Below are 26,325 nucleotides of genomic sequence, written 5' to 3'. Positions count from 1 at the left end.
ACATCGAAGCGATGTTTATGCAAATCGGAGTACGACAACAGGGCCGACGTTATCTACGATTCATGTGGAGACAACCCAACAGCTCAGAATTAGAGGTGTACGAATACCAACGACACATCTTTGGAGCCAGGGACTCACCAGCTTGCGCAAATTTTGTTTTGCAACAGACAGCCAAAGACGACATCGAAGATGACCCAAATTCTCTGGAGATAATTCAGCGGACATTCTACATGGATGACATGGTTGCATCTTTCAGCGACGCCATCACAGCTTTCACCACAGCCAAGGATGTCAAGGATACTCTGAAGAATGGTAAATTCAATCTGACAAAATGGTGCAGCAACAGCCGTGAGTTTTGTGAGCAGATTCAAGATGATCTATGCAAACCAGTGGAGGAACTCTTCGGTAAAGGTTTTCATCAAAGAGTACTTGGAGTTTACTGGAGCTTAGACGAAGACAAAATAATGTTCAAAGCGAAAGACAGAAGGAACCTGGACAGTAAAACTTGGACCCAACGCAAGTGTCTCTCTTTCGTGTCAAGTTTCTACGATCCTTTGGGAATCATATCGCCATTCCTCATCCGAGCCAAGATTCTACTGCAAGAGCTGTGGAAACATGGACGCGAATGGGATAAAGCTATCGGTGGAGACAATGGAAAGGCCATCAAAGAATGGGTTCATGAAACGGAACAGATAGGTACGGTAGGGGTAAGCAGGTTGGTAGGTGGTACAGCACTTGGGGACACAATGGAAATTCATGTATTCTGCGACGCATCATTGGAAGCAACAGCAGCAGTAGCATACATCAAGACAACCAGGAACCAAGAAATCATGGGAAAAACAAGAGTGGCACCCTTACGTCAAACAACAATTCCCAGACTAAAACTGCAAGCAGCACTCTGCGCGGCAAGATTGAAGAAAACAATTGAGGATGAAATGGACTTCAAGTTTGACAAAATCTTTCTGTGGAGTGACAGCACGACCGTTCTCAGTTCGATAAAGAACCTCAAATTGAAACACAAGATGTACATCGGAAACCGAATTGCCGAAATAAGGGATCTCACAAACACCAATCAGTGGAAATACGTCAACGCCAAGGACAACCCAGCAGATCAAGGAACGAGGGGACTAACAGCAACGGAAATGACAGAAAAATCTCTTTGGTTACAGGGATCACAGTTTCTTCTATCTTCTAGCGACAACTCGACAACAGACGAACAACACGAAACTGTTTTCTTGAACAGCGCAGAACAGAAACCTCGACGACAGCCAATTAACAAAGACTTAATTGATGCCGACAAGTTTAGCCAGTGGTTGAAACTAAGAGCCGTCATCATCAAAATGAAAAACCTCCGAAACAAAACGAGAACGGACCAGCAGATCATAGAAGCAGAGAACTTTCTTTTCCGTCTATCTCAGCAACAATCATTCGACGAAGACATAAATCAACTAGCACACAACAAGGCAATTCAAAAACGGAGTAGATTGATTCAGTTGACACCTTCAATAGACGAAGATGGTATCATTCGTTCAAATGGCAGACTAGCCAACGCACCAGTTTCAACAGCAACAAAGAAGCCAATAATCTTAGACGGTAGGAACAGGATTATTCGTCTTTTTCTGGAACTGCAACACAACAACAATGGTCATGTTGGAGTTGAACAGCAAACACACATCATTCAGTTGAACTTTTGGGTTCTTCAATGCAAAACAGTAATGAAGAAGATCTCGAACAGACGCTACGAATGCAGACGACAGAGACAACTCAACAGCCAGCCTCAGATGTCAGATCTTCCGAGCTACCGAATCTCAGTCAAACCTGTAGCCTTCAAGGAAACCGGAGTAGACTTTTTTGGGCCATTCGAAATCTACAGCCAGATCAACTTAGCCATGAAAGTATACTGTTGCTTATTCACCTGTCTGACGATACGAGCCGTTCATATCGAAGTGACCAGGAACTTGCAAAAAGAATCATGCATAATGGCATTCCAACGAATCTTCAACCGACGAGGACTACCGGAAAGAATTCACAGCGACAACGCTTTATATTTCACCAGTACAGCAAAGACCTTCGAAGAAAGCAGCTTCACAACTACAGAGATACAGAAATATGCGGAATCAAAAAAGATTGCATGGAAATTTATTCCACCAGGAGCTCCACATTTTGGTGGAATGTGGGAACGCCTCATTGGGATCAGCAAACGACTCTTCTTCAATATCGCCGGATCTAGGAAACTCCAGGAAGACAGTTTCTCAACCTTTATTTGCCAAGTCGAAGCTCTACTCAACAGCAGACCTCCAACATCAGTCAGCAGTGACATACGCGATGTAGAAAGTCTGACACCAGGACATTTCTTGACAGGAATGACAACAGGGCTGCCTTCAGATACTACAATTAGCAGCAACGACAGAGGAACAGGAAAACTATGGAACAACGTCAAGAGTTTTATGAACGAGTTTAGGACACGTGTTTTAAAGGAATATCTGCCAACACTCAGACAACGACGAAAATGGCATTCAACAGTAGATAGAAGTAGGGGACATGGTATGGATACTAGAAAACAATACACCCAGGGGTATTTGGCCGGTAGGTAGGGTACAAAAGGTAAATAAAGGTAAGGATAATGTGGTAAGGTCTTGCCTGGTTAAAACAACAAAAGGGGACTTTGTTAAACCAGCTATTAAACTTAGTTTGATTAGCAACAAATCAACATAAAGATTATCAATATTAAATGGGGAACAATAATTCAAACACAATTTGAAGCAAACTTGATATCAGTTTTGGGATTAGGGTAAAGTGAAAGATGAAAAATTTAAAGTTCAATTCAATGAATTAGCAATTCAAAGGGACTATTAGGTATTATTCAGGTACAATTAGGGATTTCAATAAGTAACTCACAAGGCAACTCAAATTAGCAAAGCTTATCGTACATTAGATAAATACATTCAAACGGGAAAATTTAGGTAGGTAGGTTTAACAGGAAGACAAATTCTGGATAGACATTAGGTAGGTTTTGGAATTCAAATGCACAATTAATTAGCTTATTGCAAAACAGCAGAGAGTTGAACCGACAGGATAAAAGTATGTTGAATAGTTATATGACACTAAACAGCTTAGGTAAAACCAGACATCGGCGGTAAAAATTATTACAAATTATTTTGTATTCCGACAAACTCTAATTTGGGAAAAACAGGTAAACGTAGGCAACAGGTACAAGGTAGTGGTAGGTTTAGGTAGTTAGGGAACACGGGGAGCATCAGTTTTTCAACTTTCAAGGAGCAGACCAGCAACAACAACATTTCCGGAAATTGTTCAGTATTTGACAATCGCCAATCAGCCAATACAGAAGTCGATTTAAAACAACTACAAATGTACACAGTTAAACGCAATCAGCACAAAAAGCAATTCAACTTTCCAGCATACCACTTTCATATAACACTACAAGCAGCACGTTGACAACCAGTACACAGCAAAAATCTACAGACAACACCAACGGAAGACATCAGCAGAAATTTCACAACAACAAACACTTCAGCGAGAATTACTTCAGAAGAAGCAACAGCATTTTTTGAACAGCAGTCAACACATTCATCAACAGCAGACATTATCAATGTCAGGACAGACATACTTGTAGATATGGACAAATCCATAACTTCAAGATCAGCGTTTTATTGAGGACACAACTCAAAACAACATTTCAACATAATCATCAGCAGATGAAGTAAGAAATACAGTTCAGCTACAAAAAAGACACAACAGAGCAAAAGAGAACACGACGAGACGACAAAGAGCAACTTCAAACAGACTTCAACAACAACAACAACAACAACAACAGTTCGACCACAAACTTTCTGATTTTTGGAGCCCAAAAATGGAGGCCCAGTGTACCAGGAGAGACACGTGCTAAAAACTGTAACTTTGAACACCAAGTCATAATGTCGATTATATAGATATAATTCAATGGTTAGGAAATGGATGACTTTTTCACGGTAGCAAAAGAAGATTTGTGAAGCAAATCTCAAGAAAGTTGTAACTGTTGAAAAGGAACAACAGTGGGCAAAGGGTAGCCCAGGCATATCGTGCCAAAGTAACTATAACTCCAGGGTCTTTTTTGAAACACCACCAACACAGGCGTCAGAGAAGCAAGCTGGTTAGTTTGCTTCTCTGACGTCCGGCCGCAGCACCACCAACACTACACATTCAAATTTAACTGAAGGCGGAACACCCCACACCTCGGATTGTGCTTTAGGCTTCCATTTGAAGATGTCTAATGATCATTAGACATCTTCAAATAGGAGACAATCAATCTTCAGATAGGTGTGTGTGTGCGTGTGTTGTTTGTGTGTGTGCGTATGTGTTTTTGTGAAGATGCACCGCATTTCTTAACAAAGTTTACCGCATTGGCTTTTCAACGTTTCTGATACCTTTTAAGGTATGTATGTATGAAAAACTTTTCTATGTTTTCAATTTTTGTTGTTTTTTCATCGATCATATTATTCGAACAAATTTCGGTTTTCAGTAAATTTGATTCTTATTGATCTCAAATAATGGAAATAGTTACTGAATGTATTTTTTACATAATAGAACTTCTAAAGTGGCTTAGTTATTCAAAAGGAAACAATCATTGATTACTTCCATTGGTTGAGATCGATAATAGTCAAGATTAAAGAAGCCAAAGAAGCAAAGACCATGTCAGATATTCGTCTGAACAATTACGGTCATTCAAGTCAAGATGAGGTCCCAGATGAAGTTGAACTTTAGTCTCCCCCCCAGGATAGTCCCCCCCCAGCTTAGTCCCCCCCCCCAGATTAGTCCCCCCCAGCTTAGTCCCCCCAGCTTAGTCCCCCCCAGCTTAGTCCCCCCCCCCCCCAGCTTAGTCCCCCCTCAGCTTAGCCCCCCCCCCCCCCAGCTTAGTCCCCCCCAGCTTAGTCCCACCCAGCTTAGTCTTTCCTATTTTAGCCCCCCCAGCTTAGTCTTTCCTATTTTAGCCCCCCCCAGCTTAGTGGTCAGGTAACCCCCCCCCCCCTCATCATAGTAATTATTTCATTTAATTTGATCTATTTATTTCAGGCGTTCACCTCCCGATGTTGGAAGTTATTCTCAGCGACCTTCCGTTCACGTTGATAGTTTAGAGGTCGGAGGCGGAGGTCGGAGGTCGGAGGTCGGAGGAGCCGCAAATCAAGGAGCCGCAACTCAAATGGCCGCAATTCAAATTAATCAAATGCATGAGACAAACTCAAAAACTATAACTCAAAAGCATTTTTATAATCATATAGTTATAATCATAGTTTCAGAGCCTATTAATTGAATTCTTACGCAGAACAAGTTCTGCAACTTGATATAAATTCATGTATATTGAGAACGCAAGTATTTTTAATTACGATCAAAACAGATAGCGAGAGAGAGAGAGAGAGAGAGAGAGAGAGACGCGAGATAATTGGCTCTTGAGCAAATAGAAGCGCGAAAACGCGGGTAATTATGTACGCTATGCGCATATCAAAACCAGGCGGCATTTTAACATGGCCATAACCAGGGCAGACAGAATTTGTTTATGCCCAGACCGCAAACCGAATTAACAAATTCATGTTCAGACGAAAGTCAGTTGATGACGCATCTTGTCTTACTAAAATCATACTAAACAGTGAAATCTCGGACCTGAACATAGTAATGGCCCGCCTAAAAACCATTATGATTTTTTTCTGGTCCAGTACTGATTCTCTCTGACGATGCGCTCCGGGGAACTGTAAAACCAAGTTACTTATTAACAAACACATCAGTCAGTATAAATTGATTAAAATGACTACATATTGATTATATTTGCGCAGACTTGATCATAGAAATTAAAATTGAATTTGTAAACAATTTTGTCTCATCTTCTTCACCCCCCCCCCCCCCCCCCATTGGATAAAACTCTCCCCATATGAATAAAACTTATTGGGTGAGTTGGCAGTCTCAGTTGAGTGAGCTTTTGTTGACCCTCAGAACCATCTCTTCATTTTTCAATGAAATGAGTCTGATAATTCTCATGAAAGTGGGTGATTGCAATAAACCTTGAGGCCATCGTTCTCGTAAGGTTTACTGCCAGTTCCAACCGACTTTACGCTAGTGAAAAGAACCAATTGATTGAAGTTTCTGTTATCAAAAAACGGATCTATGCGTTTCAAGGTCCTCCGGACTAACTCTATGAAGCCTACCAAAGACTCAAAGGTAAAGCTACAAATCGAACGCACTTTCGAAAAACTGATTTTGGTCTCCAAACAAGTGATTTTTGTCTCCAAAAAAAAAATATTTTTGTTTCCAAAAACTGATTTTGTATCCAAAAAAAAAGATTTTTGTTTCCAAAAACTGATTTTTGTCTCCAAAAAACTGATTTTTGTCTACGAAAAATCAAAATTTTTTGAAAAAGCAAACTTCATTGAAAGCAGAAAAAACTGCAATCATTTTTCCATTTATCTTTTCTTTTTTAACGGAGATGTTACGTAAAAATCATTGTGCTGATATTTAAAAAAAAAACAATAAAACCAAACAATTAAGTTTTGAATGTGGGGCTTGTAACAATAAACCGGCAATATTACATGCTCTCACAGGTATTCCTGAGTCATTCGGGAATTTTTTGTCTGTATATTGACCAATTTATGACAAACTTTTCTCATCAACAGTAATCAGATAATACCTTGCCCTAACCAACACTCTGCAAGAGTGTTGCAGGCGTTTATAATTGTTCCTCTATTTTTATTGAAATTGAGATAGTTCAGAGTTATATAGTTGAAACGTGTGATGAAACTGATCTGATGATTGACTTCTGAAATGAGAAAGCAACAATAAAGAAATTTAAATTTGATTTTAAGTTCTCCCCCGAGGCTAGGAATGTTTACCTGTAGCGAATATAGTTGACATGGAAAAATCAGAACATTAACCTACGCTTATTTCTGATTTGTCAAAAATATGGATATGGTTATTACTAGTTCGTCTAGCTATTACATTTAATGTGTGGTCGTGTTGTCGGATTTTTTTTTGTTTTGGATGTCGGCTAAATCTCCTGTCAGCAAAATGGGTGACTGCCTGTCTTCGAATGAGAGCGGCTAAAAGTTTCGCTTCTAGTTATGCACTATCGCTTTATACTCTGTATTTAAATGTTTCTTGTAAATCTTTTCATGTCCTTTGCAACATATCATCATCATCATGACTTTCAGGTTGCAAACTTTTCGAATAAAAAATCTGCTTAATGAAAAGCTGGTACCCCATCATGCTATATAGAAGTCAACCATGAGAATTAAAAGACTGATGGTGAAAAAAGAAAAATTCAAGACTTTTTGTAAGAATTAACAATCTCAGCGTTAGAAAATATCAAGGTCGATGGCCATACAGCGCCAACTTACAGAGCGATGAAAATAGAACTGTTTCCACTGTTTGATGACGTAGCTCTGTCTATGAAAACTCTTGGATCTCATTAATGATGAGGACAGATGAAAAAAAAAACAAGACCACATTTGGTAAAGAAAATTTGTATACCTAATGTGACAGATTTTGAAATTACCTTTGCGTTTAAATATTCAAATATTTGTTGATCAAAGTAGTCCGCAAATTAAAGTATTCCTGATTCAGGTAGATGCTACAAGAATTTGCTTTTCGTTCACGATTAATTTTTTTTTGTACAGCAATATTAGTTGTTGCAAAATTTTTCAAATTAAAAAAAAAACTTTAAATTGTCAAATGACCACTTCTGCTAAAAAATTTAGCAGACTCATGGGTAAATCTTCTAGCTTAGGAATATATAATTGCAGCAATTTAGATATGTTTTAATTATATTACGCAATTTGTTCGCTTTTGAAAATGAAATCCATACAATGTGAAATGTACACGATAAAATTTAAACAACAATGGAAATAATGGCAATTGATTGCTTTTATGCACAAACAATTTCTTTGCAAAACCTTTTGGTCACAAAGAAGTCTAATTTTGTCTCCAAATAAGCAAATTGATCAAAAAAATGATATCTAATGAGGGCACTACAGCCTCTCTTAACAAAAATGCTTGAAAGACATATGTTTTTTCTTCGACAAACCGCTCTGCGGTTTTGACGTAGAGTTCCAAAAATTGATGAAAACTTTCGTTTTTGTCAACAACTATCTTCAGTCCAAACTTTTTGGGGACCATCTGGGTACGGAATTACCCAAAATTCATTAAATTTTTCAGAAATTGAAGTTTTCAAGCTATCAGAATTTGAAGAATTTTTTGAACACCATAGAGAAACTTGATTTTGATGTCTCAAATAGTGATTAAATTTGCGAATTTTTCAAGCTCACTTATGGCAAATGCCACAAGGGGGCTCAGTATTGTGCGTTCGCACATGAAGTTCCGACCCCGCTCATCAACGTTTTTGGCAAACATGTCTACCAAACGAAGAACAGATAGAAAACCTCAAAAATTCAGGTATTTTTACGAGAAAAGTGTGTATGAACAAAGATCGCCTCCAACGCAAATAACTCAGTGGACTAAATAATGCCGCATTAAATTGATGAGAATCTTCTTAATTAAGAAAGCAAGTCAGAACGAACAACAAAATCCAACAACAAACATTAATTACATCCTTCTTTTCATGTCCATTTATAAAAAAAAAACTTAATAAAAATCTCAAAATGAAGTTGGATAAAACTGAAACAAAAAACAAAATAGCTTGAATTTCACAAGAAAAGAAATTGGACATTTCTATAAAAAGGCTCGGTAACAATTAGACAAAAAAGAACAAAAAACAGCACACTTAAAAAATTTGCCTATATTTTCAAAAACATAGAATTTCAAAATAATGAAAAGCAACAGATAGCAGTTGAAAACATCCAAATTTTTGTTATCACAAACGTCTCTGGAGGAGGGCTTTAATACCCGCCATTAATCAATTGTTTACGCGGTTACAAAAAGAACAACAAATAGTAATAACAAAAAAACTCATTTAAGACTTACGAGAAAACGCAGTCGAAGCCTTAAAGTCTTATTTGGCCCCTTAAAATATGTTCAATTGAGCCTTTCATTAATGCCAAAAATGTGCTATAGGCACTCTCCTGAATGAGAATAAGTAACCAGTGGAACAAAAAGAAAAAAAAGCAAAATTAATTAAAACTTTTGTTTCTTTTTAAAAGAAACAATTATATTGAAAGTCATGAAAGCCATTAGCTTCAAAATGAAATAATCAAATAGATTCGTCTATTCCTCCAAAAGAAGTATTTGAAGCCTGTAATTTCTCATAACATTTCTTACGTCTTCCAAAAGGGCGTTAAATGTAGGCGAATATAAGAAATTACTTTACTCTTCGTGCGAAAAACCCCCGTCGAAGCCAGTAAATTCATAACAAAATCTTCAAAAAATTATATTTTGTACACTTGCAATTTTCCTCGAAAACAATTATGTCATAGGTGACGTTGAATAAACGAGACTAGGTAACAATTAGACAAAAAAAGAACAAATAACAGCAAATTTAAAAAAAAATTGGCTTATATTTTCAATAACAATTAATTCCAAATTAATGAAAAGCAATAGATAGCAATTCAAAACATCCAGCATATTTATGATCTTATACGCCTCTGTAGGAGGGCATTGAGACCAGCCATTAACCTTTTTTATGCGGTTACCAAAAGAACAACATATACAGACAACAAAAAAATTCATTTAAACTTGCGATAAAACGCTGTCGAAGCCTTAAAGTTATATTTGGCCCCTCAAAATATTATCAAAAGAGCCTTCTTTGATTACCATAAGTGTGGTATAGGCCTTCTCATGAATGATATAAGGTAACAAATAGACCAAAAAAGAGAGAAAAGCAAAATAAAAAAAACTTTTGTCTTTTTAAAACAACTATTTTGAGAGTCATGAAAACCGTTAGCTACCAATTGAAATCATTAAAGAGGTCAATTTATTCTTCCAACGAAAGCGCTTTAGTTTAATAATTGTTCAAAATATGTCTTACGTCCTAAAAAGAGCGTTAAATCCAGACGAATATAAAAATTTTGTTTACTCTTTGTGCGAAAATCTGTGCCGAAGCCAGTAAATTCACAACGAATTCCTTAAAAAAACGTTAGATTTTGTACACTTGCACATCCCTTGAAAACAGGAAGGTCATATGTGACCTGTAAATAACCAGACTAGGTAACAAATAGACAAAAATGCGAAGTTAAGCAACGTTAAAGAGCTTTTTTTCAATTCTTAAAAACAATTGTTTTCAAAGTCATGAAAGCCACCAACTATCTAATCAAATCAGAATAAACACTCATTTACTCCTTCGTGGAATGCCAATTAGACCCGTCATTATCCCGGTAATTTTATGCGATTAAAAAGAAAAGTAAAAACGACAGTTCAAGACAATTGTAAAAAACTCAAATATACTCTTAGAGAAAGGGGCGTCGAAGCCGTTAAAACCACAATCTGTGCCTTTCAAGATTTTTACTTGTTCAATTGTGCATTATTCTGAACGCAAATAATGTAATATGTTAACTGTAAATAATATGAAAATGTTATGAAAATAGGGGGCAATATCGAAAAATCAAAAAAAAAATTGCGAAATCTAGTAGTACCGAAGCCAGAAAACCATATTTTAACGCTTAATACGCTTAAAAGATTAAAAATTATTTCAGTAGAAAGAAGAGGAAAAAAGCATTCTGTCTTTGCTGACACTAAGCTACAAACTGACCAAATTAAGAAAAAAATAGTGGCAAAGTTCAATAAGCCCTTGTTTATTTAAAAAGCAAACATTTTTAAAAGTCAAAACGACAATGACCATAATCTTTCGAGTAACGAAAATCGATACGTTAACTTTGAACTGTTTAAGAAGCCATTCGGACCTAGCAACAGTGATCTTTGATGTGAATTCTTCTGCTCTTTAGTTCACATAGAAAAGCTCGAAGTTTTTTTTTTAAAAAAAGACCGACTGATTACAATCCCAACCATTTTTTTGATTGTAACAGTCCAAGACTGGACCAAAACCAGCCCCGCTTTTGCTGATCGTCTCTTTAGAAAACTCAATTGTTTCTAATTCTTTAGATCTAGATGATTTAGTTAAAAGATCAAAAATAAATGCTGCGTTTGTGATAATCATAGAGTAACGTTAGCAAAAAAACGGCAAAAATTTGATTCGATACAACTCTCAATGGAAGTGGAAGCAAAATTAGCTCTCTTTGTGGTTTACAAAAAATGTGTCTGTTAGTTTTGGGGTGTGTATATCCGGCAAATTTAATCAAAGTGGACTAAAGAATCTTATTTCGGGCAGGTTTTGATGAAGAAAAGCCGAATTTTGAAACATTTAGCCAAAATTTTAGCCCAAAAATTTCAATCAGAAGAATCAACAAAATTTTTTTGTCTGTAAAAACAAAATCAACAGTACTTTTATTAACAGTTTTTAGCAAAAAATGACGAAATATTTGGCGAAATTCCGGAAAAATTGAATAAAAACAACGGAAATCCGTCTATTTTTCACACAACTTCAAACCTCGATAACTCCCTGTAAAATATGAAATTCATTTTAATTCCATATTCAACGCTGAAGGGGCTTTTTAGTGATACCACTCGATCGGTCAAATTATTCTGAACAAAAAAAGCCATTTGAGTACATAGTTCCTCCCCCCCCCCCCCCCCCTCAAGTGGGGTCGGAACAATAATCTAGATACATTTTAAGTGCACCTATCGAGTGCAGGGACGCTTATATAATTCAAAAAATAGAAACAAGGCTCGATGCATTTTCTTCATCTGTCTGTAAGGAAAAAAAGTGGCTGAAGATCTGGGAAATATTAGAAAATGTCTACCAAATGAAGAACAGATGGAAAACCTCAAAAATTCAGGTATTTTTACGAGAAAAGTGTGTATGAACAAAGATCGCCTCCAACGCAAATAACTCAGTGGACTAATAAATGCCGCATTAAATTGATGAGAATCTTCTTAATTAAGAAAGCAAGTCAGAACGAACAACAAAATCCAACAACAAACATTAATTACATCCTTCTTTTCATGTCCATTTATAAAAAAAAGGCTCGGTAACAATTAGACAAAAAAGAACAAAAAACAGCAAACTTGAAAAATTGGCCTATATTTTCAAAAACATATAATTTCAAAATAATGAAAAGCAACACATAGCAGTTGAAAACATCCAGCTTTTTGTGATCACATACGTCTCTGGAGGAGGGCTTTAATACCCGCCATTAATCAATTGTTTACGCGGATACAAAAAGAACAACAAATAGTAATAACAAAAAAACTCATTTAAGACTTACGAGAAAACGCGGTCGAAGCCTTAAAGTCTTATTTGGCGCCTTAAAATATGTTCAATTGAGCCTTTCATTAATGCCAAAAATGTGCTATAGGCAGTCTCTTGAATGAGAATAAGTAACCAGTGGAAAAAAAAAGAGAAAAAAGCAAAACTAATTAAAACTTTTGTTTCTTTTTAAAAGAAACAATTATATTGAAAGTCATGAAAGCCATTAGCTTCAAAATGAAATAATCAAATAGATTCGTCTATTCCTCCAAAAGAAGCATTTGAAGCCTGTAATTTCTCATAACATTTCTTACGTCTTCCAAAATGGCGTTAAATGTAGGCGAATATAAGAAGTTACTTTACTCTTCGTTCGAAAAAACCCCGTCGAAGCCAGTAAATTCATAACAAAGTCTTCAAAAAATTATATTTTGTTTGCTTGCAATTTTCCTCGAAAACAATTTTGTCATAGGTGACGTTGAATAAACGAGACTAGGTAACAATTAGACAAAAAAAAAGAACAAATAACAGCAAATTTAAAAAAAATTGGCTTATATTTTCAATAACAATTAATTCCAAATTAATGAAAAGCAATAGATAGCAATTCAAAACATCCAGCATATTTATGATCACATACGCCTCTGTAGAAGGGCATTGAGACCAGCCTTTAACCTTTTTTATGCGGTTACCAAAAGAACACTATATACAGACAACAAAAAAAATTCATTTAAACTTGCGATAAAACGCTGTCGAAGCCTTAAGATTATATTTGGCCCCTGAAAATATTATCAAAAGAGCCTTCCTTGATCACCATAAGTGTGGTATAGGCCTTCTCATGAATGATATAAGGTAACAAATAGACCAAAAAAGAGAGAAAAGCAAAATAAATAAAACTTTTGTCTTTTTAAAACAACTATTTTGAAAGTCATGAAAACCGTTAGCTACCAATTGAAATAATTAAGGAGGTCAATTTATTCTTCCAACGAAAGCGCTTTAGTTTAATAATTGTTCAGAATATGTCTTACGTCCTCAAAAGAGCGTTAAATCCAGACGAATATAAAAATTTTGTTTACTCTTTGTTCGAAAATCTGTGCCGAAGCCAGTAAATTCACAACAAAATCCTTAAAAAAAACGTCAGATTTTGTACACTTGCACTTCCCTTGAAAACAGGAAGGTCATATGTGACCTGTAAATAACCAGACTAGGTAACAAATAGACAAAAATGCGAAGTTAAGCAACGGTAAATAGCTTTTTTTCAATTCTTAAAAACAATTGTTTTCAAAGTCATGAAAGCCACCAACTATCTAATCAAATCAGAATAAACACTCATTTACTCCTTCGTGGAATGCCAATTAGACCCGTCATTATCCCGGTAATTTTATGCGATTAAAAAGAAAAGTAAAAACGACAGTTCAAGACAATTGTAAAAAAACTCAAATATACTCTTAGAGAAAGGGGCGTCGAAGCCGTTAAAACCACAATCTGTGCCTTTCAAGATTTTTACTTGTTCAATTGTGCATTATTCTGAACGCAAATAATGTAATATGTTAACTGTAAATAATATGAAAATGTTATGAAAATAGGGGGCAATATCGAAAAATCAAAAAAAAAATTGCGAAATCTAGTAGTACCGAAGCCAGAAAACCATATTTTAACGCTTAATACGCTTAAAAGATTAAAAATTATTTCAGTAGAAAGAAGAGGAAAAAAGCATTCTGTCTTTGCTGACACTAAGCTACAAACTGACCAAATTAAGAAAAAAATAGTGGCAAAGTTCAATAAGCCCTTGTTTATTTAAAAAGCAAACATTTTTAAAAGTCAAAACGACCATGACCATAATCTTTCGAGTAACGAAAATCGATACGTTAACTTTGAACTGTTTAGGAAGCCATTCGGACCTAGCAGCAGTGATCTTTGAGGTGAATTCTTCTGCTCTTTAGTTAACATAGAAAAGCTCGAAGTTTTTTTTAAAAAAGAAGACCGACTGATTACAATCCCAACCATTTTTTTGATTGTAACAGTACAAGATTGGACCAAAACCAGCCCCGCTTTTGCTGATCGTCTATTTAGAAAACTCAATTGTTTCGAATTCTTTAGATCTAGATGATTTAGTTAAAAGATCAAAAATAAATGCTGCGTTTGTGATAATCATAGAGTAACGTTAGCAAAAAAACGGCAAAAATTTGATTCGATACAACTCTCAATGGAAGTGGAAGCAAAATTAGCTCTCTTTGTGGTTTACAAAAAATGTGTCTGTTAGTTTTGGGGTGTGTATATCCGGCAAATTTAATCAAAGTGGACTAAAGAATCTTATTTCGGGCAGGTTTTGATGAAGAAAAGCCGAATTTTGAAACATTTAGCCAAAATTTTAGCCCAAAAATTTCAATCAGAAGAATCAACAAAATTTTTTTGTCTGTAAAAACAAAATCAACAGTACTTTTATTAACAGTTTTTAGCAAAAAATGACGAAATATTTGGCGAAATTCCGGAAAAATTGAATAAAAACAACGGAAATCCGTCTATTTTTCACACAACTTCAAACCTCGATAACTCCCTGTAAAATATGAAATTCATTTTAATTCCATATTCAACGCTGAAGGGGCTTTTTAGTGATACCACTCGATCGGTCAAATTATTCTGAACAAAAAAAGCCATTTGAGTATATAGTTCCTCCCCCCCCCCCCCCCTCAAGAGGGGTCGGAACAATAATCTAGATACATTTTAAGTGCACCTATCGAGTGCAGGGACGCTTACAATATTCAAAAAATAGAAACAAGGCTCGATGCATTTTCTTCATCTATCTGTAAGGAATAAAAGTGGCTGAAAACCTGGGAAAAATTTAAAAAATGATTGATGAGGACTGTTGGAAGTTGCTGTCAAGGCACAGCAGATGGAAAACCTTACACAATTTTGATATCATTACGCAGAAACGGAATCATAGTACATATTATGAATAGATAGTCGGTTTTGATAAAGTAGTCAAAAAAATTTGAACAGATTGTTTCCGATTTCTGTCAACAGCTAACTCTCCGAAATTAATAAGCCACAGGATCACCAAAAAATTTAACAAAAATTTTGAAATGAAAAGGTAATGAAGAAATCAGATACGAAATTGAAGAACACTCCCATAATATCAAACACAATATACTTCAAAAACAGTTTTTCATAAAGAAAACAAAAATGGTCAGACGTGGACCAAATGAGCTTTCAATTGATTACGGTATGCAATTTTAAGATCCAATATAGATTTTTCTTTCTTCCATTTGTTGGAATAGTCTTGCGATTGGCTATATGCAACTATTGTTAAAAACATCAAGTCTAGCCAGCATAGAAGTTGCCGCCTTTAATTACAGATCGTTAAAATTTTTGCCAACCTCAAATCTTTATGTGTATCCTAAAATTACCTAAGTGCTTATGTTTTAATATATAAAAATCAGTTATTATAGAAATTGAATAATGTTTTATGAGTTTCGAAAATGATGTGCTAATTTGTTACTATGTTGCTACGCAGTGCACCGATTCTAAGAAATCTTACCAAGACCCGAGAAAAATTCCAGAAAAGATGCGGTTAAAATAGGGGAATTTCTGAGCAATCATACCGGGAATTCTACCCGAATTCGTAAGATATTTTAAGTAGAACACAAATATATATAAAAATAGATCTAAAAGTTTTATAAACATCTGGTTATATAAATTTGCAGTATAATTGGCTTCTTACAGGATAATTGTTCACGGTACGTGCCCAAAAAAATTATCTGGTTTATTTGAGTAATGTGATACAGTTTAGAAACTGCATGTGACAAATAGGCAACATTTTTTTTCATGCCAAGATTGATTATCTGTGGTAATAAATGCAAAAAGTTTCTCTTGATGTAAGTCCAATAAATGTCGAAAACAAAAATTATTGGAAATTTTTCAGATTATTCATTAAAAAATGAAAAAAAGAAAAAAAAATGATAAAGCTTTGTTTTTAAAACATTTCATAAGTGCCTTGTAAATGTTCGAAAAAATTTCTCAGTTCATTGTAATCAATTAGAATGCAAAAGTTACTCTTTTCAGGCAACATAGTGGTTATAAATTCACAACCGTTATTGATAAAAGAAGTGATCTTCAATGTGAATATTAAAGTACACAACAATGTCAGGTAATATATACAGCAAAATTTCGGAGTTGAGCATGGATATTGATATTTATTAAAAAAAACTTATATAGAGAGAGAAATTTAAATGCAAATAAAATTAAATCAAAAAATGGATCTTTTCCGTTTGTGCTCCCCCCAAGCTTAGTGGGTGTATATTATTTGCATCCCCCAGAGGCACGTGCCATATTTTCACATAACGATTTACTATGTAATGGCACGTACTCTGTAATTGGGGGTTGCATAACATACTGGGGGGCACAAACGAAAATGATCCCAAAAGATATATTGCTCTCCAAGTATTCTAAGTATTCTAAAGCAAATGATGAAGTTAGAAAACCGCAAGCACCACAAAGTTGTAAGGAAGTGGTTTGATTTTCTGTAACAACTGTTTCTATTTACCAATTAAATTTCTGATGTCTAAATCCTTCAACTATGCAAAAAAAATTAATTGGGGGCATGTGAAGATGGTTCTACTTCATTTCACCTCTATTCATTTAACCCCCTATCATTTCACCCGTCTATCATTTCATACCGCTAATTAGCAGTCGACATTAAAGGCATGTTTTGACATAATTAAGTGGATAGATTAATCCCACGTTCGGTTGTGATAGTTTCATATCAAGTCCCACGGGCCGCTGAGGCATGGCCATGGCCCGCGAGGCATGGCCAAATGATTTTATTGCTAATTTAATAATCATTATTTTATAGGGATTAAAATCGGGGTGAAATGATAGTGGGGTTAAAAGATAGAGGGGTTAAATGATACAGGGGTGAATAAATCGGGGTTAAATGATAGGGGGTTAAATGAATAGGGGTGAAAAAATGGGACAACGTGAAGATAAGTACCAAATTAGGTAAATCTTATCAAAAAATTAATTAAAAACGTACAGTTTTTGTAATATGCGTACAGTAAGTTTTCTAAGTTATACGAAGACGTTTTACAAATTAGTTGCTATCAAAATTATGCCTTCAATTCCTTTAATAATTGACAGCGTCATTAGTTTCTCGTCTTTGTTACTATCTTGATTTGTAGCTGACAGATTCGACAGTTTCTCTAAATAATTACATATCACTAAAAAAATGGAGTTGTCTCTATCTACAGTACCCTGATTTTTCTACTCGTGCAAAGCAAATAGCTTTTTCGTTAATTACCTCTAAGTTTTGGCATATTACCGTAGAATTTTTTATTCTGCAGTAAAGAAAAAATAATCGTTAACTCGATTTTAAATCCTATTTTTACGTTGGATATCACATGAAATTGTTGGTATTTTTCACTGTAAAATTCAAGTTTCCTGATGAAAAAAAACTGCATATACCTCCGAGCCGCCTTTTCTTCATTCCAACTTACTTTAGTTTAGTTTTTTTTATTGTAGTCATGTTATGAATAACAATTGCAGGAAATTTAGCAATCACTTTTAATAAAGAAAGTTTAGTTAAACAACGCAACACTATAAATGCAACTTTATTTAACGAAGCAGGCGCTATAAAAATAATGCTAGGAGTACGATCTGTATAAAATCTTTTGCAACTCTAACACTAAGACATCATTCAAATAGTTACCACTAAGGACATTTTTCTCGCACATAGAATACAGAAAATCTGATATATCTGTCTGTAACTTGCACCACTCGTTAATCTGCTAACCAAAGTAAAAATTACCAACTTTCTAATCTCCTCAAAGTGAAATTTTCAGGAAGATTAAAACTATATTCCTTAACAAAAAGGTTTCCCTAATTGTCATTTTTCCAATGTCGGATTGGAATTTTTGGTGTAATTAATTGTGGTTTTATATACATCAATGGATACGATTATCCGTATCAAAAATAGTCACCTATCATAAAGAACTTGATACCAACAATAGCATAAAATCATAAAGAACTTTCTTTATTTTCGATGATATTGCAAGTGGGAATGATAAGGCATCACTTTTTTGTTATGTCTAAGAAAGTTTGCGGAGAAATGACAAGTTTTAAGTTCGATCCCAGATTTTTGAAAAGGAGGAATTAAATTCCTGTTTGTTGGCAGCGAGCTTAAAACATAAAACACACTTAAAAGAAAATGTTGACTAAATATTGATTTTCAACTATTTAGAATTTTTTAAAACTGTGAAAATTTTTATCTATCGATCTGTCATTTTTGGGACTCTGTATTTAAAATAAGGTTCTATAGAAAGTTAAAAAAACTAAACATATTTCGAAGTTTGTATTTCAATCTAGCGGTGATCTTTCTTCGGTCAAGGGAATTTTGGCTCGGAGTGATTTTTTCTCTTAAATGATGTTTTTATCTCAGCAACTTTCAGAGAGAATTTGATCTGAGATACGACGCGTTCACATTTGATAGTTTTAGTTAATAGTTTGAGAACTTATGACAAACAAAGCACTCTTGTAGAAAAATTTTTGAAATTCTATCTTAGTTCAGACATTCAGACACTTAGATCTTTTCTGAAAAGTGATTATCGCTAAACGTTGTTAGAAATTCTAATTGCGACATAACTAAAGATGCGGAATTTCCGTCAATCAAAATTTCATAATGATCAATTGATTGAAATTAACTCCAAAAATTTGAACCGTCTGATTTTTCTTGAGACATTCTCTGTGTCCGTAATAAATACCACTCAGTTTTGTTAGTTTTTGTTTCACAGCTCTATATGGTCATTCAATGATCGGATATTGTCTGTTGTTGTTCCAAAATAACTTATTGTATCAGCAAATTCAATATTGTGTGCCTTGAGTTTTTGTCTAATACGCCCTCTGATTTTTTTTCTTAAAAACAATTGAATCTGTATGTTCAGTGCTAGGAGCCAACTTGTTCATAATAACTGCTCATAACAACTTCTGCAAAAGCTGAAGTTTCAATGACTCTGTTATCGGTAAATAGTAATGTGTTTTATACAGCGGCAACAACCATTTCTGATGCTTTAGCTTGTTTCACATCAGTTAAGTTTATTAGGAGAAGCGGTGGCCCAAGAACACAGCTCTCTGGCTTGCCAGTTTTCACAAAAGCCCTACCGGAAAAAATTTTTGCAATTTAAACAAATTGAACGCGATGGATTAGATTTGGGTGAAATAACATAAAAACAGGACGTTCCAAGCCATATTCTTTACATTGGTCTTGTAAGATACCGTGATCAACTTTTAAAATGCTTTTGTTCAACGTATAAAATGCTTTTGTTCTGATCCATGATTGTTCAAAAAAAGCATTAAAGTTGTTGGCTAGTTCTTGTAGTAAATTTCTGATAAAACCAATTAGCATCTACAGTACTTCTCTCAGCTTTGATGCAATGCTAAGCGTTTCATTGTATACTGAGCTTCAATATGAATGAAACAGTTCTCATATAAATAATATTCCAAAACTGTTAGCTTATGCCAGTAATGGAAAAGTATGCCTGAAGTTTGATGGATTAATCTTTTCTCGATTTTTAAGTAGTGGAAGAACTTTTGTAATTATATAGCGATCTTCAAAAAGCCTTCGGTCAAAGCACTCTTTAAAACCATTCGGCAACAAAAAAAACTCGTAACGAAGTAAACATCTTCATGCAATAATTTATGCCGCAGCAGTCTCCACGGCAGTTTGTGAAAGCGTTTATTGTTAAACTCAAAGACCTCTTTTTGAGTAATCTTTCTGAAAAACATGGACTTTTTTGACCTCATTGTTGTTATTAAACGACGAAATTGAAAAAAAAAAGTTCAATTTCTCCCCGACTGAGAAAAATTATTCAAAAATTTTTAATTCCTCCTTGTATGAAATCTTTGTTCCGTTTTTTTCATTTTAACTGTAATTTTGCTAAAAGCTGTGATAAAAATTCAATTTTTATGTGCACATCTGTTAGATAATTTAGGTCTGATAAGTATTTTTCATTATTTGTTTGATGAAAATTTTCATTTTCTTTTACTGCCTCTTGTATGTTTCTTTAAACGAGTTTGTTTTTTCATAAATAAATTTATGCCAAAGGGGTTAATTGGCTGCGCCTTTTTAACTCCGCTTTCTATCTTTGCAGTCTGTTGAAGTGGGCCTTTTGTGTTAAAATTGTTCCAAACTATCTGGCCAAATATTTTTCAAAAGAATAGATCTGAGAATTGGTGTCCTCTCCAGACGTGTTTGTTTCTTGTAAAGATGCAATAGAAAAAAAAACTAGTTTCTGCTAGAGTACGAAACTTTGAATCTTCATTTACCTCCGTGACCTTTTACAATTCGTTTCTCCAACAGGTTTTTCAATAAGGTTGATTGCAAGATAAATTTAACAGTACTCTGTTGTGTTTTTTTCTGGGTATTTATTTTTGAAGAGAACTTTGGAAACAACTGGTCATAACAGTAGGTTCACCTAATTGAGTCACATGAAATAATTTTTCATCAACAAATTTTAGGTCAAAGGTTTAAACCAAATCCTTTAGATAACTTTGTTGCATTCCCTTAAATCTATAGATGACATTAAAGTCATTCGGGCTGTGTAACCTGTTGCTCTAAATATGAATTGAGAATATCAAAGGTAGCAGTGGGTGCAATATTGGGTGGTATATACACCCATTGCCGCAAATTCAACTTTTTTTCTCAATAGAAAACGAAAATTCATAAATTGAAAACTTTTAAAGTAAAATTTCAATCTTTATTGCAAATATAACTTTTCTAGCATAAATTGTCGCAGCTCCTCATTCTTCGTAGTTGTTGCTCCATATACGTTCTTGATTTCCTTCTAACCAAAAAACAATGGATAAAAAACTGTTTTCAACCATGTCTCAGTGATACAGATTGCCACTGTTTTCGTGAACAATGACCTTAGTTCTGAATTGAACTCATCAAAATTGAAACCATAAAAATTGAACTCATCAGAATTGAAATCATCTAAAAACGTGTTTTGGTGTCTTTTCTTCTTCTATTTCTTCCGCGGAAACACAAAATGCGTTTTCATTTTGATTCTGCCATTTTAAACTTGATGACTGTGACAATCATGTAAATCTTGAAACGAGTTTTCGGAAATCTCAAGCAGGCCGGCAGTATGAAAAGTTTCCTACAAATGCTCGCATCAACAATTTCTGCTTGCTCCATCTAGTGATATCAATAAAATTTGTTATTCAAAAACAAAAATTATGATAGAAAACCAAAATGTTAGTTTCAGTTTAAATTTTTCTGCGTACTGATTCAAGCCAAATTGTTAGTTCTTCATCATTTTTCAGTTAGATACTTAAACAGCTGGGTATAACTCATCATCACCATCATTCGAGTGAACGAAATTTTTTTGTTTTGATTGTCTGTAAGCTGTATAACTCATTAACTTCAGTGAATTTAACAGAATCGCTCTTTCCTTTGCCCATTGTCTACTAAAACCCCGACGATTCAGTTAATTTTGTTTCTAATTAGGTTGCTTCTCTCTGCTTCAGCATTAAGGGCAGACTTGCATTCCAAAGAATTTTCTTCAAACATTTTTTTGCCTTTGACTTTGTTCTTTTAGGTCCTCATTCGTATGCCGGTACTTCATTTTCGTAGGTCTCAGTTTTTTTCTCAAAGTAAAAATGACATTACCTCAGCTCTGACCTTGCCTTGCACAATATGTCATATTTTATTTGTTTTATAGGCAGTTTTGTTTCCGAGATATCTTCAGCGGTTCGTTTGTTACATTCTGCATCCTTCCTAAAATACCTCGTCTGTGGATGTAGTCTTTTTTTTCCGTTCAATTGCTTACTCTTTAAATGTGCAAAACTTTATCACGTCGAAGACTCCATTTATTAGTTGCCTAAGTTCAGATCAAGCCTCTTACCTCTTGTTCAGAAGGACAACACAAAGAATAGAGAAATGCACTAACAAGTCGAAAAATATACTCAGAAGAAACTGAAACTGTATAGTTAAAAAGGTATCAATAACAAAACACCCTGCTAAGCAAGGTCCACTAACTGTTCACTTCGGTTGATGGTTTTGTGTGCGATGTTTTAGAAATAATATAGTCATCAATTTCAAACTGTTTTCAGGGAAAGCTAATCAAAACTTTATTTTCAGGATAAAATTTCGGCAAAAGATTTTTGATTTCAAGAGAAACTTGATCTTAGTTTTTGATAATTCAGACTTTTTTTTCAAACTTAAACACCAAAGGACTCATGAACCGAAACCGTACAAAAGGGTGAAAATGCATTACCAAAACGCCCCACATAAGCCATCGCAAGTACACCTTCCATACAAACGAGCGTCATCACAAAAAAAACAGGTATACATGTTAAGGTTATCACTCATTTAATAGTTTCCAATGTTCAGTTCAATACTATAGTATTGAACTGAATACTGGAAACTATTAGGTGAGTGATAACCTTAACTTCCCGTGTTGAGGACAACGACAAAAAAGACAATCGTTTTCGTCGTTTTGTCGTCGTTTTCGTCGTTTTCTTCTGGGGGGCACAAACGAAAAATATCTGAATTTTGTTTTGTCGTTTTATACTGTGGCTAACTTTGTCATGATAATTGGCTGTTGGTTTTGTTTCAGGTACCCGTTTTTGTCGGTCTGCTTTTTATTGGGGGTAGTGCTCATTTGACTAGCTTTCGGACTTTAGGCCGCATGCGATATTATAGCGAATTGACGAAACAAAACTAAGATTGTCACTTGGTTTTTTTCTTCTCTGTGCCTTCCATCTTGTTAAGCAAATCGTCTGAATGTTTTTTGTTATCTTGTCTTTGGTAATTCTTCAACTTGGAGACTTTCTTGGGCAATTCGCGCATAGTTTGAGGCGCTGGTATCTTTCTCAGCTTTGATTCCAAATTTGGCCATTTCGGATTTCTAATTTCAACTGCTGTTTCATACGTTCTTCACTTTTTTTCAAGGCGAATTCTCCTTTTGTAACTTTTTAATCCGCAGGTTGAGGTCCCAGACCGAAAGTTCATATGTCCAGACCATCCCAGACATAACATGTCTATGTACAGACCGCTCCAGACGGAACGCACCTATGTCCAGACTTTAGTGCTTTCAAAAATATTTGATCAAAACCAATTCTTCTAGTCTGAGCTGTAATGAGACTTTCTCTCGCGGTACAGGCGAGCTCAGTACAGCACATGTCAGTACAACGTTTTTTATCCAGCGTTATTCGGCGGAAGTTGATACCTGTTCGCGTTTTGTGTCACTGTTGGGCGATTCTAACCGAGTTCTTCACCGCTCTTTTTTTTCCTCGGAAACGTCATTGCTACTTTTATACTTCCAGCAGACCCACTTCGCACACCGTCATCCGGCAAAATAGTAATCTGGCAAACACCGCAAGACCAGACCCCAAGACTGGCTAGGGAGCGGTGAATCTGCATAACCTCCAGATATAAGCACTAAATCACAATTGCCAGATTCACCACGCCTGCAAGAGAACAAGTTATGACTAACTGATTCACAAACGAAGAAAATCCCAATAACACAACTAGACACTTACCGTAAACACAAAAGGATTCATAAACCGAAACAGTACAAAAGAGTGAAAATGCATTACCAAAATGACCCACATAAGCCAACGCAAGTACACCTTCCATACAAACGAGCGTCATCACAAAAAAACAGGTATACCTGTTAAGGTTATCACTCATTTAATAGTTTCCAATGTTCAGTTCAATAATATAGTATTGCACTGAATACTGGAAACTATTAGGTGAGTGATAATCTTAACTTCCCGTGTTGAGGACAACGACGAAAAAACGATAATCGTTTTCGTCATTTTGTGGTTGTTTTCGTCGTTTTGTCGTCGTTTTCTTTGTTTTCTTCTGAAGGGCACAAACGGAAAATCACCGAATTTTGTTTTGTCGTTTTTTACTTTGGCTAACTTTTTCATGATAACTGGCTGTTGGTTTGTCTCAGATACCTGATTTTGTCGGTCTGCTTTTATTGGGGGTAGTGCTCATTGGACTAGCATTCGGACTTTAGGCCGCATGCGATAATATAGCGAATTGACGAAACACAACTAATATTATCACTTGGTTTTTTCGTCTCTGTGCCTTCCATCTTGTTAAGCAAATCGTCTGAATGTTTTTTGTTATCTTTTCTTTGGTTATTCTTCCACTTGGAGACTTTCTTGGGCAATTCGCGCATAGGTTGAGGCGTTGGTATCTTTCTCAGCTTTGATTCCAAATTTGACCAATTCGGATTTCTAATTTTGACTGCTGTTTCATGCGTTCTTCACTTTTTTTCAAGGCGAAACATCCTTCTGTAACTCTTTAATCCGCGGGTTGAGGTCCCAGACCGAAAGTTCATATGTCCAGACCGCTCCAGATGGAACGCGCCTATGTCCAGACTTCAGTGCGTTCAAAAATATGATCAAAACCAATTCTTCTAGTCTGAGCTGTAATGAGACTTTCTTTCGCGGTAGAGGTAAGCCCAGTATAGCACATGTTAGTACAACGTTTTTTATCAAGCGTTATTCGGCGGAAGTCGACACCTGTTCGCGTTTTGTGTCACGGTTGTGCGATTCTAACCGAGTTCTTCACCGCTCTTATTTTTTTCCTCCGAAACGTCATCGCTACTTTATCATTCCAGCAGACCCACTCCGCACACCGTCATCCGGCAAAATAGTAATCTGGCAAACACCGCAAGACCAGACCCCAAGACTGGCTAGGGAGCGGTGAATCTGCATAACCTCCAGATATAAGCACTAAATCACAATTGCCAGATTCACCACGCCTGCAAGAGAACAAGTTATGACTAACTGATTCACAAACGAAGAAAATCCCAATAACACAACTAAACACTTACCGTAAACACAAAAGGATTCATAAACCGAAACCGTACAAAAGAGTGAAAATGCATTACCAAAATGCCCCACATAAGCCAACGCAAGTACACCTTCCATACAAACGAGCGTCATCACAAAAAACAGGTATACCTGTTAAGGTTGTCACTCATTTAATAGTTTCCAATGTTCAGTTCAATAATATAGTATTGAACTGAATACTGGAAACTATTAGGTGAGTGATAATCTTAACTTCCCGTGTTGAGGACAACGACGAAAAAACGACAATTGTTTTCATCAATTTGTCGTCGATTTCGTCGTTTTGTCGTCGTTTTCTTCGTTTTCTCCTGGGGGCACAAACGGAAAATATCCGAATTTTGTTTTGTCGTTTTTTACTGTGGCTAACTTTGTCATGATAATTGGCTGTTGGTTTGTTTCAGGTACCTGTTTTTGTTGGTCTGCTTTTTATTGGGGGTAGTGCTCATTGGACTAGCATTCGGACTTTAGGCCGCATGCGATAATATAGTGAATTGACGAAACACAACTAAGATTGTCACTTGGTTTTTTCTTTTCTGTGCCTTCCATCTTGTTAAGCAAATCGTCTGAATGTTTTTTGTTATCTTGTCTATGGTAATTCTTCCACTTGGAGACTTTCTTGGGCAATTCGCGCATAGTTTGAGGACCTGGTATCTTTCTCAGCTTTGATTCCAAATTTGGCCATTTCGGATTTCTAATTTCAACTGCTGTTTCATACGTTCTTCACTTTTTTTCAAGGCGAATTCTCCTTTTGTAACTTTTTAATCCGCAGGTTGAGGTCCCAGACCGAAAGTTCATATGTCCAGACCATCCCAGACATAACATGTCTATGTACAGACCGCTCCAGATGGAACGCACCTATGTCCAGACTTTAGTGCTTTCAAAAATATTTGATCAAAACCAATTCTTCTAGTCTGAGCTGTAATGAGACTTTCTCTCGCGGTACAGGCGAGCTCAGTACAGCACATGTCAGTACAACGTTTTTTATCAAGCGTTATTCGGCGGAAGTCGATACCTGTTCGCGTTTTGTGTCACTGTTGGGCGATTCTAACCGAGTTCTTCACCGCTCTTATTTTTCTCCTCCGAAACGTCATCGCTACTTTTATCATTCCAGCAGACCCCCTCCGCACACCGTCATCCGGCAAAATAGTAATCTGACAAACACCGCAAGACCAGACCCCAAGACTGGCTAGGGAGCGGAGAATCTGTATAACCTCCAGATATAAGAACTAACTCAC

General features: G+C 35.6%; 1 protein-coding gene across 1 annotated transcript in view; it reads left to right on the top strand.

Moving 5' to 3' along the window:
- Positions 1 to 11: 11 nt before the first annotated feature.
- Positions 12 to 26,325, top strand: part of LOC142350455 (uncharacterized) — an 80,627-nt gene continuing 54,313 nt past the window's right edge. The window contains exons 1-2 of the mRNA XM_075402303.1: positions 12 to 2,455; positions 5,071 to 5,154. Of these exons, the coding sequence (XP_075258418.1) occupies positions 12 to 2,455; positions 5,071 to 5,154 (2,528 nt within the window). The remainder of the gene's footprint in view (positions 2,456 to 5,070; positions 5,155 to 26,325) is intronic.

Source organism: Convolutriloba macropyga, chromosome 12, assembly GCF_964194025.1.
Source record: "Convolutriloba macropyga chromosome 12, txConMacr16.3, whole genome shotgun sequence".
Taxonomy (NCBI): domain Eukaryota; kingdom Metazoa; phylum Xenacoelomorpha; order Acoela; family Convolutidae; genus Convolutriloba; species Convolutriloba macropyga.
Note: the sequence above shows the minus strand (reverse complement) of the source record. Positions and strands in the feature narration are given on the sequence as shown.